General features: G+C 41.6%; 3 protein-coding genes, 1 long non-coding RNA gene and 1 other non-coding gene across 9 annotated transcripts; 2 read left to right on the top strand and 3 right to left on the bottom strand.

Moving 5' to 3' along the window:
• Nucleotides 1-1,895: 1,895 nt before the first annotated feature.
• On the top strand, nucleotides 1,896-4,149 carry LOC116195637 (two-component response regulator ORR9). Its single transcript, XM_031524926.1, has 5 exons — nucleotides 1,896-2,437; nucleotides 2,553-2,656; nucleotides 2,767-2,844; nucleotides 3,232-3,302; nucleotides 3,427-4,149. The coding sequence occupies exons 1-5, from the start codon at nucleotides 2,329-2,331 to the stop codon at nucleotides 3,743-3,745; spliced, it is 681 nt and encodes a 226-aa protein (XP_031380786.1). The 5' UTR covers nucleotides 1,896-2,328; the 3' UTR covers nucleotides 3,746-4,149.
• Nucleotides 4,150-4,502: 353 nt separating this feature from the next.
• On the bottom strand, nucleotides 4,503-5,636 carry LOC116195638. Its single transcript, XR_004154691.1, has 2 exons — nucleotides 5,148-5,636; nucleotides 4,503-5,043 (listed from the first exon to the last, which is right to left on the bottom strand). It is a non-coding gene; the product is annotated as an uncharacterized LOC116195638 (long non-coding RNA).
• On the bottom strand, nucleotides 5,116-5,333 carry LOC116198354. Its single transcript, XR_004155288.1, has one exon. It is a non-coding gene; the product is annotated as a small nucleolar RNA U3 (small nucleolar RNA).
• A 67-nt stretch (nucleotides 5,637-5,703) lies between the features above and the next one.
• Nucleotides 5,704-8,021, top strand: LOC116195635 (tubulin-folding cofactor B). Of its 2 annotated transcripts, none has more exons than XR_004154690.1 (8): nucleotides 5,704-5,954; nucleotides 6,089-6,240; nucleotides 6,361-6,479; nucleotides 6,619-6,680; nucleotides 6,874-6,915; nucleotides 7,163-7,324; nucleotides 7,417-7,486; nucleotides 7,747-8,021. XR_004154690.1 is itself a non-coding variant. In XM_031524925.1 (8 exons), the coding sequence occupies exons 1-8, from the start codon at nucleotides 5,850-5,852 to the stop codon at nucleotides 7,792-7,794; spliced, it is 732 nt and encodes a 243-aa protein (XP_031380785.1). In that variant the 5' UTR covers nucleotides 5,705-5,849; the 3' UTR covers nucleotides 7,795-8,021. The 2 variants fall into 2 exon arrangements, 1 of the variants encoding a protein (XP_031380785.1); XM_031524925.1 differs by having other exon boundaries at nucleotides 5,705-5,954; nucleotides 7,163-7,296.
• A 2,065-nt stretch (nucleotides 8,022-10,086) lies between these two features.
• LOC116193502 (pyruvate kinase 2, cytosolic-like) lies at nucleotides 10,087-13,650 on the bottom strand. Of its 4 annotated transcripts, none has more exons than XM_031522225.1 (16): nucleotides 13,423-13,648; nucleotides 13,184-13,280; nucleotides 12,977-13,074; nucleotides 12,692-12,847; nucleotides 12,513-12,590; nucleotides 12,288-12,419; nucleotides 12,014-12,094; nucleotides 11,858-11,926; nucleotides 11,653-11,742; nucleotides 11,408-11,552; nucleotides 11,234-11,322; nucleotides 11,059-11,154; nucleotides 10,904-10,971; nucleotides 10,724-10,805; nucleotides 10,562-10,618; nucleotides 10,087-10,442 (listed from the first exon to the last, which is right to left on the bottom strand). In XM_031522225.1, the coding sequence occupies exons 1-16, from the start codon at nucleotides 13,492-13,494 to the stop codon at nucleotides 10,287-10,289; spliced, it is 1,566 nt and encodes a 521-aa protein (XP_031378085.1). In that variant the 5' UTR covers nucleotides 13,495-13,648; the 3' UTR covers nucleotides 10,087-10,286. The 4 variants fall into 4 exon arrangements, with proteins under 4 accessions (XP_031378085.1, XP_031378084.1, XP_031378087.1 ...); XM_031522224.1 differs by having other exon boundaries at nucleotides 10,724-10,823; nucleotides 13,423-13,646; XM_031522227.1 differs by having other exon boundaries at nucleotides 10,301-10,442; nucleotides 10,562-10,641; nucleotides 13,423-13,650.
• Between the last annotated feature and the right edge of the window lie 1,658 nt (nucleotides 13,651-15,308).

Below are 15,308 nucleotides of genomic sequence, written 5' to 3'. Positions count from 1 at the left end.
CTTTCACTATCGATCTTGAAATCACTCAAGTTCCGGTTTTCTCTCTCTTTGCTTTAAAACTCCAAAATCAAATGACAATTCAGCCACTCTCATCGGATATTGGAAGTTCACTATTAAGAATCTGTATGCGCGAGGGACGAACATGGTGTCTAACACACACATATATATATATATGTAAGGAAATTATATGAGTTTGTATAGATAGGGAAATTTTGTGTAAAAGAAATTATATGTATATGCATAGAAAAGATTAAACGAGAGTGAATAAAAATAGTTGAATGGCAGATTGAGATTTTGTTGGATGAATTTTACTTATCGTATAGGGATTCAAAATTATCTGCTGAATGTACTCGGTGGATATTGTTAAGCCAATGTTATAATGAAATCAATTTTAGTAAATAAATTAAATATACTCGTGATCACATCAATTTTTTTTTTTTTAAAAAAAAGAGTGATCAAAGTGTCTCTGTGAGGGATAAGATCCTAAGGTGGATCCTAATGGGCTCATGAAACAGCAAAACCTGAGAACTGTGGTAGGGTCAAACCTTTCAAAGTGGATGTTGGTGAAACTTGAAAGGTGGCAACATGAGAGGTTCCTATGGACAAGACCACCACTGTTTTTTGCAATCAAGCTGCTAGCACAGTGCCATCTTTGCATTGTCCCCTAATTAAAGAGACATCTCGGTCCCCGGATGGACCGTATGTTCCGACTCCGCAACAGCAATGGTCATATCTCACATGCGCGCACGGTCGAAACCATCTGAATTTCGCGAAATCAACTGCGCGTTTGCCCCATTGATATTCTACTAGTCTTCTAGATGCCTGCCCGTGAAGGAAATTTTATTGTTTGAATTTTCTAAAGTCAAGAAATTGCAGTGTGAATTACGATTGACTGAGAGAGAGAGAGAGAGAGAGAGAGAGAGGGCCAAAACAAAGCCAAGGAAGATCTTGGGTGGGCCCCACAAATAAAATCCCTCAGTTTACTTTTTCATAGATCCTCTCATGTGCAGAAATTTCCACCCCTTCACACATTTGGCTTGGAAATAAATTATATGCTTGAGGAAGAAACGTACGCCATTATGGGCCATGCACAAGCAATTCTCCTCTCTTAGTCCTCCGAGCTGGTCCATACAAAAAAGTACTAGAAAGATCGCAAGATCTAATCGATATGATAGCTTTGACGTAATTACATACTGTTATAGCAAGCTCGTTAGGTTTCCTTCACGAAAACATTCGGGGCACAGTCGATATGACGTGTTGCGGAGAATAATATGAACGCAGCCGCCGTGGTACTATTTATCAAATCTTTTTATTTATCTCGATATTTGATAGTAAATAAATACTTCAACGTAATGAGAATTTTTGTATAGGTGATGTGATGGTCAGATTCGAAAAGGGCCGTTAACGGACAATTGTTGCGGGTAGAAAAGTAAAAAAATTTCATGGGGCATGTGAACCACGGGAAGCAGATCTTGGAAAGGGAATCAAAAGGAAATTTGCTAATCTTTGCACCTCACCCCCCACTTATGCTCTAGATATGGCAAAACCAAAATAAAAACTCCCCACATGTTTTTGTGATCTTACTTATTTATTTATTTGTTTCGTTTATTATTATTGCTATATATATTATGAAAAAATAAAAAGAAAAACAAGGGGCATCAATGCTGACATCACCTGTATCTCTCGAGAGGATTTTGTTGGGTCCCACACCCACCTCCCCAATATCCTTCAACCTCCTCTTTTGGCTTTTGCTTTTCTGTCACCCAATCGTATTTTTTTCCCTTTCTTGGAAATTTTCTCCACTTTTCTTATACTATTGCACTAAATATTACAGGCCAATTTTTATATGTACAGATATGATATGTGCATATATATATATATATAATATAGTAATAATAAACAAAAGCCACCCTCCTCCATCACCTCTCATCTCCAAAGATACCCTCCATTTTTAATATATGCCATTATAATTGTCAATAGTAATTCTTCCTCCAATGTTTTTGTTTCCCGTATGCATTGATTTTTGTAAACCTTTCCTTGACCTGTAATTCAATATCAACTTGGGGCAAAGTTTTGGAAGATTTGGGGATATGAAATCTGGTCAGATCTTGCTTTGTGGGGTGTGGATTTTGGTGGGTCTTTTATCATTACAAACCCCTCTTGCCCTTCTCCTCCAACAACAATAAGAACCCCCTCCCCCATAAAACGAGCACCATAAGAGAGCAAAATCTTTCATCATCATCGTCTTCTTCTTCTTCTTCAACTCACATCTTGTACTGTCCTAGCTAGACATCATTGGACCTTGGAAATTCTTTTGAGTTTCAGCAAATGGCCATTGCTGCAGCAGATCAGTCACAGTTCCATGTCCTAGCTGTTGATGACAGCCTCATTGACAGGAAGCTCATTGAGAGGCTCCTCAAGACATCCTCATATCAAGGTACAGCTTTAAGGAACACTCCCTGGCTGAGAATTGGGTGTTCTTGAATCCTGCGTGTTTGTTTGTCTTCTATTTGTTGTTAATACTTTTCCTTTCCTCATTGGCAATTTGGCAGTTACTACAGTTGATTCTGGTAGTAAAGCTCTTGAGTTCCTTGGTCTGGTGGAATATGAACAGAGCAGCTCAGATTCTCCGTCCATCTCAACAAACACCCATCAGGTAATTAAGCTCCCATTTGCCTTTCCCTTCTGTTCTGATACATCCGTTGGGGGATCTTCTAATAATGGGTTTCTGATGTTCTTGTTCTCTTGTTCCTTCTTTTTGAGCAGGAAGTTGAGGTGAATCTTGTAATCACAGATTACTGCATGCCGGGAATAACAGGCTATGACTTGCTCAGAAGAATTAAGGTACATGCACAACACAAACATTGTTTTCTTTCATGTCGTTTAATTTGATTTTGAGCTTCGATTAGTTTCCAGGAGACTTAAGGCCATATGATAGGATGGGATTTAGGGACTGAATGAGTGAATGTCCAGTGTTGTTAATGCTTTGTGTGTTCTTCCCAAATTTGACATATTCCTGAGGTAAATGAGAGTTGGGATTACTTTCCGGTTTTCCCAGTTTCAGTAAATGCATAATAGAGTTTTTCTTGAATTTCATGAAAAATCACTACCTGAGAGCTTGACAAGACAGACAGCAGGGGTCTCTGCAAGCTCATTATTTCTGTCCTTTAAAGCAGACAGGTCTCTGAGGAAAAATCTAATCTTTATAGTGCTGTCTCTGTGATCTTGCAGGAATCTTCAGCACTGAGAGACATACCGGTGGTCATTATGTCATCTGAGAATGTCCCATCAAGGATAAACAGGTAAAAAAAAGAAACACAAAGGAAAAATCCATGCAAAGATCTAATCTTTTTGCTGTTTGGGGAATTGGGTGTTGGATCCGATGAGGCTAATGTAGTTGCTGTGTCTGGGTGATCAATTCATCAGGTGCTTGGAAGAAGGGGCAGAGGAGTTCTTCTTGAAGCCAGTGAGACTATCAGATGTCCACAGGCTGAAGCCCCACATGATGAGAACTAAATTCAAGGATCACCATGGCCAAAAGAAGAGGGAAGAAGAAGAAGAAGAAGAAGAAGAAGTAGATCAAGAGGAAGAATCGGAGAGGAGGCCCGGAATCGAAGCCCCTCTGCACGATAAACATCAGCAGCAGTTGCAGCACCAGAACAGCAACAAGAGGAAGTCCATGGAAGAAGGGCTCTCTCCTGACAGGACAAGGCCCAGATATAGTGATGTTGCTGCTGTTGTCTGATCAGTCCTGACCAGGGGAGGGGTCATCATTAGATTCCTTACCAATTTTTTTTTTTTCTCTTTGTCCCTTTCTGCTGGGTAGATAGATCGATGATAGATGAGGAAGAAGAAGGAGATCATCAAGCTAAGAAGGGCTAAAGGGCAGAGGTCTTATACAGTGGATGAATTTGTTGTAGTGGTTAATCCTTTTATGTATGTACACATCTCTTCACGTGATAATAGTTCCTTCCAATTTTGTTCTGCTGATATGGCCACAGAGAGAGAGAGAGAAAAAGAGAGAGAGAGAGAGAGAGAGAGAACAGGACATGAAAAAGATGAAACCTTTGAAGTTTGTACTTGGTCTTGTGAATTAACTGATATATATTCTGCAGCAGCAAAACTGATCATAATCAGAGATTTCATCTATGATCTAAGTAACAGACTGCTTCTCCCTATCAGCTTTGCCTTTCGGATTTCGACCCAAGTTCAAAACAAAATCGAATGCGTATTTGCACAAATCCTCTTCAGTTTACACTCACCAGAAGGAAAGGTTCAAGCTTTTTGTCATTCTACTGTCAGGTCAGCTGAATAACGGGCAGGCCAACACAGCTCCAACCGACAATGAGGCTGATCCATGCTGGGGTCATTCGAAGAGCAGAGTCGACAGCGGCTATGAAAATTGAAAGAAATAAGGAGGGGACCAAGGGGTAGAAGGGGAAGTGTCTGACAAGTATAATATACGTACATCAAGTTGATGGGACAGATAATCAGCAAAGATCTGCAAGAATCAGATTTGGAGGATTCTTAGGAACAGCTCCAAATCCCATGATAATGATAATAATATGTATCTTACTGTTCTTGGGACTACATGATCCCTAATCAATAATATATATGACATATCATCGGAGAAGTCAAATTTGACCCCTTGAAGTTTCAGAATCATGGGACTAATCGACAGCTCTCAGAATCTGTGCAAAATCAGAACAGATAAGGGCAAAACATTGCAGAACATAAATATATATAATATTTGTATTTTGGGTAAAGTATTGCACAACAGATTTACTCAACCGGATTTAATTAATATATAAGATAAAATATAAAAGATAAAAAATATTAAGTAATTGGTTGATGAAAGCTGCTGTAGCAACAATTTGCTCGATCTCAATAATCGTACTCGCTATCTTCCTGTTTATTAAGGAGATAAGAAATAATATAAAAGATAGATCGAAAAAAAGAGAGGAAGAAGTATGTTAGACAGCCATGTGACCACCCCAATCCTCAATCCTGGGCCAAGAACGTTCCTCTAGAGCCGCTCCGTCTCTACGAGGAAGACAAGAGGCCGTTATTCGATAGGAAATAATATAAAAGATAGATTGAAAAAACAGAGGAGGAAGTTTGTAAGACGGCCATGTGACCACCCTAACCATCAATCGTGGGCCGAGAACCTTCCTCTACAGCCGCTCCATCCCTGCGAAGAAACGGGAGCCGTTACTCGCGCGCTCTAGTCACACGACCATTGTTTATTAATGAGACTTAAATTCCTCTCTCCTTAGAACTCAAGGACTCAAAGGTACGAGCCTATAGAACAGATCGCGTTCAAGTAAGGTTGTGCCCTACGAAACAAGCACCGCATTGCATGTACTCTTATTTTTTGCTCTCATTTTCGATGTGGGATTGTTTTCCCAAATTGATATGCCTGAACGCAGCGGATGGCCCCACTTGTCTCTATGAAAAAAAAAAAGAGTATAATGTAATGGCCCAACACATTGAAACACGTCCAGTACATCACTTTACCCCGCTAGCAGTCCCAGTGAACTATCAACTACCAAGCGGGCCTTTCCATGGCCCAACATTTTATATTATTATTATGTAATTATAATTATTATATATATATATATGTGTGTGTGATGATTTCAAAAAAATGGCTATGAAAATTATTAATTATTTCCCCTTCGGTTAATTATTAATTAACCAAAAAGAAAAAAAGACAAAAAAATGAAAAATGAAAAGAGGCAAAAAGAGGCGGGTACTTCTGAGGCGGAGGACATACTAAAGCGCGAGGCCCGGCGCGTGCGCTGCACTCTCTAACGCATCGGCGGATCCGGGCGGCTGGGTGAGCTGAAGTCATGGCGAGCACCTTACAGCAGCTTCCGACGGATGATTCCGTCCTCCTGCGCGTCACCCATGCCAACCTCAAGTCCTTCTCCGCCGACGTCCGCTTCTCACTTCAGGTACCATCTCTTTTTGTCAGATCGATTCAATTCCAGCGTACCTCTCGTTTCGATTTCAAGTTTAGTCGGGTGAGCTCGCAACGGAGCTCGGGGAGATCACTCATGGAGGACTGGTTCTGCGTGATCTGTGACAGGCGAGCGTGGAGTCCGTGAAGGAGAAGCTCTGGAAGAAATGCGGCACTTCCGTCGAGTCCATGCGGCTCGAGCTCTACGACGATTCCGGCTCCAAGGTTTCCGATCTGAATGAGGATTTTAGACCGTTCGGCTTCTATTCTCCCCTGGACGGGTCAGTTTGAGCTCTGTGCTGTGAAACAATCTAGATCCTTTATCGCTCTCTTTTGCTGCGTCCAATCGGAAAATGCCCTTTTTCATTGATCGGCTGCCGTTTCCTTTTTGCATTCAAAAGGTTCCGATTGCATATCATAGATCTAGACCCCTCGTCAGTGACCTCCGGCGGGTGGCTTGAAGACACTTCACTGGTCGAAAAGTACAAAATTTCTGATGACGCTTACGATAAGCTTGATGGTGAGTTTCAGAAGACGAAGGTTTCACATTGTCCAGCTACTTTATAGTCTGCCATTCCCATCTGATTAAGCTCCATCGACGAATACGCAGTTTTTCTGTTTTCGTGCTATATGAATTCACAAGCTTCCCGTGTTAACAGGAACTTTCAGAAAATTCAAGGAGAAAATGGTGTCTCAAAATCCACCAGCTCTTGAAAGCAAGGTAATAAAATCTTGCTGCAGGGATAGTATATTCGACCGGCAGACGTGCTCTCTTGCTCTAGAAAACTCCCCAAGCAATGCACTCTTCCGATGCTGTTTGAAGAACAGATGCTGTCTTTTCGTGATTTCACACATTATTGTTGTTACTTCACTTTTCATCTTGCTATGTTTATGACCGTTGTTATCATTCATAGATACCGGACAACTACATGGAGGACCTTTGCGCCAATATAAAGGTCAGTGAACTCTCATCAGTTCTCTTCACACTGCGGTGTCGAATTGCTCTGTGAAAAACTGTGTCTTTGCTATGTTACTTGCTGACATATTGAGCAAAGGAATATCTTTTTCCAGTTTTCCATATTCAGCTGTTTCATAAGGAAGAATCAACTTCTGAAGTGTTTGATTGTTGTTTTCTTTATGTTGGTTACGATAGCCATGGTAGGTCTGTGTTTCTATGATCTGACGAGTTCTTTAATAGTCAAGGTAGGAGATAGATGTGAAGTTGAGCCTGGGGCAAAGAGAGGTGTCGTCAAATTTGTGGGTCAAGCAGAATCTCTTGCACCTGGTTTTTGGGTTGGGGTGCAGTATGATGAACCTTTGGGAAAGCACGATGGAATGTAATGTGCACACTGAATTCTCATTCTGGTGCCTCTGGAAGCATTTACCTTCCCATTTGTTTTTTGACCAAGTTCCAATGCAATGAATGTAAGTAATAATTTCACGTTTAAATTCTGCAGGGTGAAAGGAACTCGTTACTTTGAATGCCCTCCGCTTCATGGTGCAATGGTGAGGCCAGACAAAGTTAAGGTACATTGCCAACTGGATCAAATGATTCTCCAAGGAAACCTCATCGTGATTTTAGCTTGTTTTCATATAAAACAAATAGTTAGCTCGGAGGCTTCATTTGTTCAAATATTCTGTTTTGTTTTAAAGAGCATGTACACGTAAGTATGAGGCACCACTGAAAAGTACAGCTATCGTCAATATTTTTCCACAAATTGGTGTAGATGCTCGCTCACTGTCCGCCTTGCTAAATTAATTTGGTTGCATGTCTAATTATTTTCTAGGTCGGCGACTATCCTGAACATGACATCTTTGAGGAAGATGAGATATGAGAAGGCAGTTCCGAAGCACTTCTGTTACTTTTCAACAGCTCCGATCCGGCTTTTTTTTGTTTGTGATTACATTAGTATGTTACCGAAGAGACGTGAACTTATTCTGAAGTCAAACTAGCGTGGACCATTTGTTGTCTCTCCTTGAGCAAAAAGTTTAACACGGGACAACTTGTTAGGTTCATGATCGTTAATTAGTTCATATAAGTGCTGTTCATCTTTTCAGCTAATTGAGAGTACATAGTAAGTATCCTGGAAATGGAGAAAGAAACGGAATGATAAGACGCGGCCAGTCATACAAAAAATGCTGAAGTTAGATGATTTTCGCCATTGATGAATCCCCATCTTTTGAAACTCGACAATGTGATCATTGAGTTCTAGGAATCCCGCAGATCTCCCGTGATCGGTTGCTGGTCTCAACCCAGATTCTTCACTGGCAGGAGCTGCCTGTGAACACATTGCGAGTGTGTCAGCAAAATCAAAGATTGCATCGTAGATAACATCCAGGGAGGCCAGAATCGGGTAAACTCTCAATCCGAGCAACTGCCTAGCATGTGCAGAAGTGCCGCTGGATCAGTGGTAAGTTATCAAATATCAGAGTTAGATTTTACATGAGAAGCTGTCAGTTTGAATTGATCCCAGTTACATGTGACGAGCCGGTGAAAGTCCATTCAAGTGAGTTGGCTCGGAGATGGGGAACGGCAATGGCCCTTACAGGAACAGGAGGCCTATATTTGTCATTCGCATTAACATCTGAATCTCTGCTTCTGGTTATAGCTAAATTAATTGGTACGAAGTTATGTATGGAAAGACCTTGCTGCTATCCCAGAGGAAATGAAAACAACGATAGTTGCAGCCTTAACTACTGTTGCTTCAACACGAGTTCGGTGAATGTTTCCTATCATGCTATCGATCACGCGAGTAACAGTTACATATTCCCGACCATATTGCACTTGCTTACGCAATACTTCTGGAACAAAAAAAACCTGCGAAGAAGGACTGAGCCTCATTCAGTTTGAGTTGGGAAGAGCTGGCTAATCTTCCGATTGGTATGTCCTGATCCCAACCATTTCGGGGCTAGATCTATCCCAAGGTTTCGTTGACCAAAGATTATCCCATCTGCTTCCCGTAAGATCTCATCGAAATGCCTCAAACCCTGCATGAAATCAGATAGGGTGAACGAGGAGGTTCAGCCGAAACTGACTATGGAAATACCGAGATTTATGTGGAAAGAATGTATTGCTGCGTTTAGGATCAAGTTATCAGGTCACCTCCATGGTTTCAACTTTGGCGAATATTTGTGTCTCGCTGAGATTTTTCATTTTGAGGAAAGCTCTAAGCTGTGCAGAAGATGCATTATCCGAATGAAATCATGGTGTGACCATACAGATACTGTAGAAAAGATAAAGATATCTAGGTAAACTATGTAATGTAAACTTTATCCATGACCTCTCGAACATCTTTGATGCGGCGGCGGGTATATGAAAGGGAGATAACATCGACATTGTTCCTAGCACTCCAAGTTGAGATTATCTGTTTTGCTGCAGAATGAGAAACTAGATCGATAAGATTCAGCATGTCTTAAAGAGGAGCAATCTCTAGGGCGGAGGGCAGAGGGTCTCTCTTTTTTTTTTTTTCCCTTGAATAAATCGAGGCGAATGGTCTCCTCTTTTCATCGTGAACTATGTATTTGGAAGCTCAATTGGATCCTGACTAATCCAGTCGAGCTGGCAAGACGAGGCAAGAGAAGAGAAGGGGTTTCAGATGGTATGGATGCAGCCATAATTAATTGCCGCTAGGTCCTCTTTCTATGAAAGGCATAATTGCAGACGGGGGGCTCCCGATTTTCAAGATTTGCAAATGAGCCCCATCCGCTCGGCTTCATAATCATGGTACATGTTGCCAATGCCAACTCTACTGAATCAAATGATTCTCTAAGAAAAACCAACATAATGCGTGATGTTGAGCTCGTTTCCGTATAAAAACATCTGAGCAGCTCCAGGGCTTCATCTGGTCTTCAAAAGCTTCACATAGATCGATTTTTACATGCTTGCTCACTGCTCAAGTCGAGTGCATTGTTAAAATAATCTTTTGTTGCCACCTCTAATCATATTTTTCGATGTCGGGGCCTATCCTGTTCCTGAACGAGACATTTTTGGGGAAGAATGGATATGAGAAGGCAGTTGCGAAGAGAGAACACTCCTCTAATTTGTTTTATCGAGGTTCAACACTTCCCATCCGAATTTTTCATTTGTGATTACATTAGTATGTTAACGAGGTGGAGATGAGAATTTATTCTGATTTCAAAGTATGTGATTCTTAGACTTCTTCTTGCTCCATCTCGAGCAAAAGATTTTACACGTTGTATCTTTGTTAAAGTCGTACTCGATCATTATAAGTTCAGACATGTGCTGCTCATATTTGCAGCTAAAATCATGGTACATAATAATTGTCCTGGAAATGGAGGAAGAAACCGAATGATAAGACATGGCCTATCATATGAAAAACTGCTGCAGTTCGACGATTTTGGCCACTGATGAGTTCCCTACCTTCTGAAACACGACAATGCGATCATTGGATTTGAGGAATCCCGCAGATCTCCCGTGATCAATTGCAGGTCTCAGCCCAGATTCTTCGCTACCAGGAGCTGCCTGCAAACATATTTGCAAGTGTTTTCAGAAAATTAATGATGTTCTTTTATAGACAGAAGATGAATTAGTACATCGACCGAGTCAGAATTTCTAATGAAGAAATGAGATCAAGTTCTTACAACATCTGGGGAGGCCAGAATCGGGTAGATTCCTCTCACCCCGAGCAACTGCCTAGCCTGTGTGGAACAACCAATAGCCGCTGAATCAGTGCTGATAAAGTTCTCAAATATCAGATTAGCGTTTAACACAAGAGGCTGCAAGATTGAATTGATCCGATTTACCTGTGAGGAGCCGGTAAAAGTCCATTTGAGCGAGTTGGCTCGGAGATGGGGGATGACAATGGCCACTATAGGCACGGGCGGCCTATATTTTGCGATCAACCTGTTAGCAGTCTGATAAATGATCAGAAAATGAATACAGGAACTATGCATTTAACTTCCGAAAGTAGTTTACAGTAAGACCTTGCTGCTCTCCCAGAGGATGTGAAAACAACGATGGTTGCAGCCTTGACCTTGATGGCAGATCGAACCTTCAAATAAGTAGAGCATTATAAGATCCGGTAAACCAATATGAAGTTCAGACCCAAAACCCACGTATCTATATGATGTTCAATTACCGCCGATGATGCCACAGATTCAGCATGAGTCATGGGCTCCCCGACATGTTTGACAATTTTCTTGTAATGAAGGGTGTGATTGTAGACATGCTCAGCCTGCACATGGAACCAATGCAGGCAGTGAATCAATATCACCCACGAGGGAAGATCAATATAATATCTGTTACGTGCTTACCTCGGCACAAATTCTCCCTACAGTTCTAACTGCATCTACGGGATACAGTCCCCGAAGAGTCTCTGCTCCCAGCATAATACCATCAGCACCTGAGTCGGGTCAAAAAGGAAGAAATATTTCGTGAGATTCCACAGCAGAGAAAATGCAATTAAATGCAATGAGATGCAAACGAACCATCAAGAACTGCATTAGCAACATCGGTTGCTTCAGCTCGAGTAGGGCGAAGGTTTCCTGTCATGCTATCGACCACTCGGGTAACAATTACAGGTTTCCCGACCATATTGCACTTGCTTATGGCATACTTCTGGAACAAAAAGACCTGTGAAGAAAGACCAAGCCTCATTCACTTTTGAAAAGTATATGTCAGGAACTTCAATGTGCAATCAAATCTCCCGCGGTCGGCAAGTCCAGATACCGACCTTCTCAGGGGGTAGATCTATCCCTAGGTTTCCTCGGCCAAAGATTATCCCATCTGCTTCCTGTAAGATCTCATCGAAATGCCTCAAACCCTGAGTAAAATCAGAGATCATCAGTAACACGGTGAAGCGAAACTTGAATATAGAAAGACCGAGATTGAGGTGGAAAGACTGTATTGCTGCATTTAAAATCAAGTCATCAGCTCACCTCCGTCGTTTCAACTTTGGCATATATTTGCGTTTCGCTGAGATTTTTCATTTTGAGGAAAGCTCTAAGCTGTGCAGAAGATACATATCCGAATGAAATCATTGTATGATCAGACAGATACCATAGAAAAAATATATCTATATAATGGAAACTGACCTCTCGAACATCTTCAACGTGGCGGGTATATGAAAGAGAGATAATATCGATATTGTTCTTAACACCCCAAGTTGAGATAATCTGTTGTGCAGCAACACGAGAAGAAAGATCAATAAGATTCAGCGTGTGTTAAAGAGCAGCAATCCCATTCCCCCCCCAATGTATTAGCAGCATAAATATAAACTCGAGGTCCATTACTCCAAATAGTGTGAAAGAAGGCAAAAAAATTTGAAGGTATCGGTAACCTGGAGCACGTAATGAAACCGAGCAGTACCTGTTTATCTTTCTCGGTTAATGTAGCCAAATTAATCTTGACATTTGATACACAGACAGTGATCATGGAGCCTGAAAGACTAGCTGTGTTCTTCACGAGGCAAATGACATTTTCCCCCTTTATCTCTAAAACCTTCAGATTGATTAAGCGGAAAGCAATTAGTTCACCATACCGTGCTTGTGCTAATCAACAAATGGGATTTTCATGATTTGATAAGCATTAAACCTCGAGCCACACAGATGATGTTTCGTGTCCTGTGAAGAGATGCTGCCCAAGAAATACCGTGTCACCCTTCTTGACGATCTGCAGTGGATAAAATGAAAGAATATGCATTACCGAAAAAGTGGATATGCGGATTGGCATTTATCAACGGAGAAGTAACGATTACGAAATGTGCAACAGACTTTAGGGAATTCGGCATAGTCGACAGGTAAAACTTCAGCAGAAGCCTCTTTAGATATATTTGAAGTAATGGTCACGTGCGTGTCAGCCTTCAGATCGATCGGGTTGCCGGTGGTGTTGCACACTTGAAGCTCGGGGCCGACAGTATCCAGCATAATCTGGCAAACAGAAGCCATTTTCACGGAGAATCAAGTTGTCAGCCGAAGACCCCGATCTCCGAGAAGAAAATGAAATCCCATATATTCCACAGGTTGCTAGAGCACAGAATGCTTTTCCTAGCAACTCACCGCACAGAGCTTCTTAGCATTTTTCATGGCGATCCTCAAGTTTTCGAGGGTCTCCTGGTGGTAGTCTCCATCTAGCCAAGAAAAATCGAACCGGGCACCTGGGCCAACAAAAAGAACATTGTGAATCAACACAGGAGCACGATTTGCTAGGCGTAGTATAAGAAAACCAGGACCAAACAAGCAGCAGCTTAATTAGGAATAACTTGCCCGACATTCCCGCCTTCAGACACGCCTCGATCGTGTCGACGGAGCGCGATTTCGGGCCAAGCGTGGCGATTATCTTGGTCAGTGATGGGATATAGCTCTGCAAGACGAACAAACCAAACAGACATAACAGAGTTTTCCAGTTCAGAAAGTTCAATACCGAATCTTATCTTCTCGCGGCATTGCAAAGAAACACCGTCCCGCAGCAGCTCGACGACGAGATAAGGACGGTTAGAGCTTACAGGTTTTGCCGAGGAGGTGAGGACAGTGGAAAGCTGAGCATTCTCCTCAACTATCATCTGCCCTCCCTGCATTGTGTTCTCTCCTGCGAGCTCCTGTTTGCTCAATGTCCTGTTCTGTGCTTCGGATAGATAGAACAGAGGAGGTAGTTAACGTTATTGGGGAAGGTGGTCTTACTCCTGGCTTGATAAGAGAGAGTGCTGGTGAAGAATGGAAGCAACTTGGCGCCCACCAGTTAGGTAGCAGTGTGATTCAACCTTTCTCCCACCAATTCTTCAATACACGAAACATTAAAAAACGGAGTTTAATTTTAGAATTATGATTTTGATTTTAACTCTACCCATTACACAACAAAAATACACGTTTTTCAAGTCAAATTTATAATACAATCTCCTTTGTCCTTTTTCAGAATCAAAATCAAAATCAAAATTAAACTTTGTTTCCAAACGCATCCTAAAAAAGGAAAACACTTTTCTTTTGATGCTTATTTTCCAATCAAAGATACCATAACGATTCAGCGTTTTTTTTCCGCTTAAGCAAGGTTATGAAAGGATTTTACTCCTTAGTAGGTTAATCTGGCTCGACTAGATTAGTTGGGGCCTAATTGAACTTTCGGATACCAAAGTTTATATCCAAAAAAGATATCAAAGTTGTAATCACGATGTCTATCGAATGCTTTACACGTGATTGGAGTTCCTACATGGAGCACAAATTTTTCATTTTTACATCATACTGGGCTCGTGAATATCTCTTGTAATCGAAAAAGGAACTACTTTGTGGCGAGGCCAGACTGCGGTTGATTAATAAACTCCAAATCATGACCTTCCATCAGTACATGAGGACGGCCGTTTGGATTGCGAGTTATGGAATGCAATATGAGGACTGGATTTGTGAAAAATTATCATACAAACCAAACCAGTAATCCGAACAAGCTATAAATGAGCATTCATTTCAATTCAATTAGCACCGAAACCACCTAACACCAGACTGACCCAATTGACGAAAACGATGAAGAGACTGAGATTGATGGCTGTTGTAGGGAAGATGAGAGAACATCCTTATCCAATGCCATATCCACGTGCTCACCTAAAGAGAAGAGCTTGCGGGGTGAAGCTTGAGGATGAGATGGCGTCACAGTAGGGTCCATGCATTGATGACTTTCATCGGCCATGGCAGGCAGCAGGGCACTGTACTATATAGTGTGTATGGACCGTTCACTTCATCGTCCCTTCCCCTGTCATGACAAAATATTGAAAAGATCCACCCCATTAGAATCTTTGAAGATCTGAGCTTCGTCCGTTTGTCTGAAAAAAATGGTCTTGTTCAACCCGAGCTCTACCCTTCCTTCTTCCCTCGCACCGAACCGCCAGTCCGCCGCCATCAAACTCTGTGTATACCGGTTCAGTCGCGATATGCTCACTTGTTGTATCTAGGACTTATACAAGAACGGGATCTCCATCCGTAAAAATTTCAGGACTTGTCAATGATCTCACGAGACTAACAGCAACACGACATCTCCTGAAACAAGACCCAGCCATTTTACTGAGGTTTGGACCTTTTACAGTTCTTATCTAAAGCAAATCAGGATGTAAACAGATGTTTTTTCTTTTTCTTTTATTTTTTTAACAGAGCTTCGTGCATTTTGCGAGCATCTTCGATCTGTCTTCTTGTCCAGTGCCATTCACCCATCTGGTGAACATTTTATTTAATTTCTCCAATTATTATGGTCCATCACCGTATGAGTCCAATAATATGTTCACCCACTCGTAGGCGGGTACCACCTAATGCTAAAACGGAATATTTTCATTTTGCTCCATGAAGTTTGACATTCGAACCATCTTGCGCCTCTAATTGTTTACAAAATGCACCCATAGGTCATGCCTGTGCT

Source organism: Punica granatum, chromosome 2, assembly GCF_007655135.1.
Source record: "Punica granatum isolate Tunisia-2019 chromosome 2, ASM765513v2, whole genome shotgun sequence".
Classification (NCBI taxonomy): Eukaryota; Viridiplantae; Streptophyta; class Magnoliopsida; order Myrtales; family Lythraceae; genus Punica; species Punica granatum.
Note: the sequence above shows the minus strand (reverse complement) of the source record. Positions and strands in the feature narration are given on the sequence as shown.

What these genes read in the sequence shown, in the direction of transcription:
- LOC116195637 (XM_031524926.1), top strand. Translation starts at nt 2,329, where the DNA reads ATGGCCATTGCTGCAGCAGATCAGTCACAGTTCCATGTCCTAGCTGTT. An exon ending in ACTTGCTCAGAAGAATTAAG is followed by an intron (nt 2,845 to 3,231) that starts GTACATGCACAA and finishes GTGATCTTGCAG; the next exon opens with GAATCTTCAGCACTGAGAGA. An exon ending in GTCCCATCAAGGATAAACAG is followed by an intron (nt 3,303 to 3,426) that starts GTAAAAAAAAGA and finishes TCAATTCATCAG; the next exon opens with GTGCTTGGAAGAAGGGGCAG.
- LOC116195635 (XM_031524925.1), top strand. Translation starts at nt 5,850, where the DNA reads ATGGCGAGCACCTTACAGCAGCTTCCGACGGATGATTCCGTCCTCCTG. An exon ending in ACGTCCGCTTCTCACTTCAG is followed by an intron (nt 5,955 to 6,088) that starts GTACCATCTCTT and finishes GATCTGTGACAG; the next exon opens with GCGAGCGTGGAGTCCGTGAA. An exon ending in CACCAGCTCTTGAAAGCAAG is followed by an intron (nt 6,681 to 6,873) that starts GTAATAAAATCT and finishes TATCATTCATAG; the next exon opens with ATACCGGACAACTACATGGA.
- LOC116193502 (XM_031522224.1), bottom strand. Translation starts at nt 13,494, where the DNA reads ATGCAGGGAGGGCAGATGATAGTTGAGGAGAATGCTCAGCTTTCCACT. An exon ending in TGCTAATGCAGTTCTTGATG is followed by an intron (nt 11,323 to 11,407) that starts GTTCGTTTGCAT and finishes GACCCGACTCAG; the next exon opens with GTGCTGATGGTATTATGCTG. An exon ending in TAGGGAGAATTTGTGCCGAG is followed by an intron (nt 11,155 to 11,233) that starts GTAAGCACGTAA and finishes TTCCATGTGCAG; the next exon opens with GCTGAGCATGTCTACAATCA.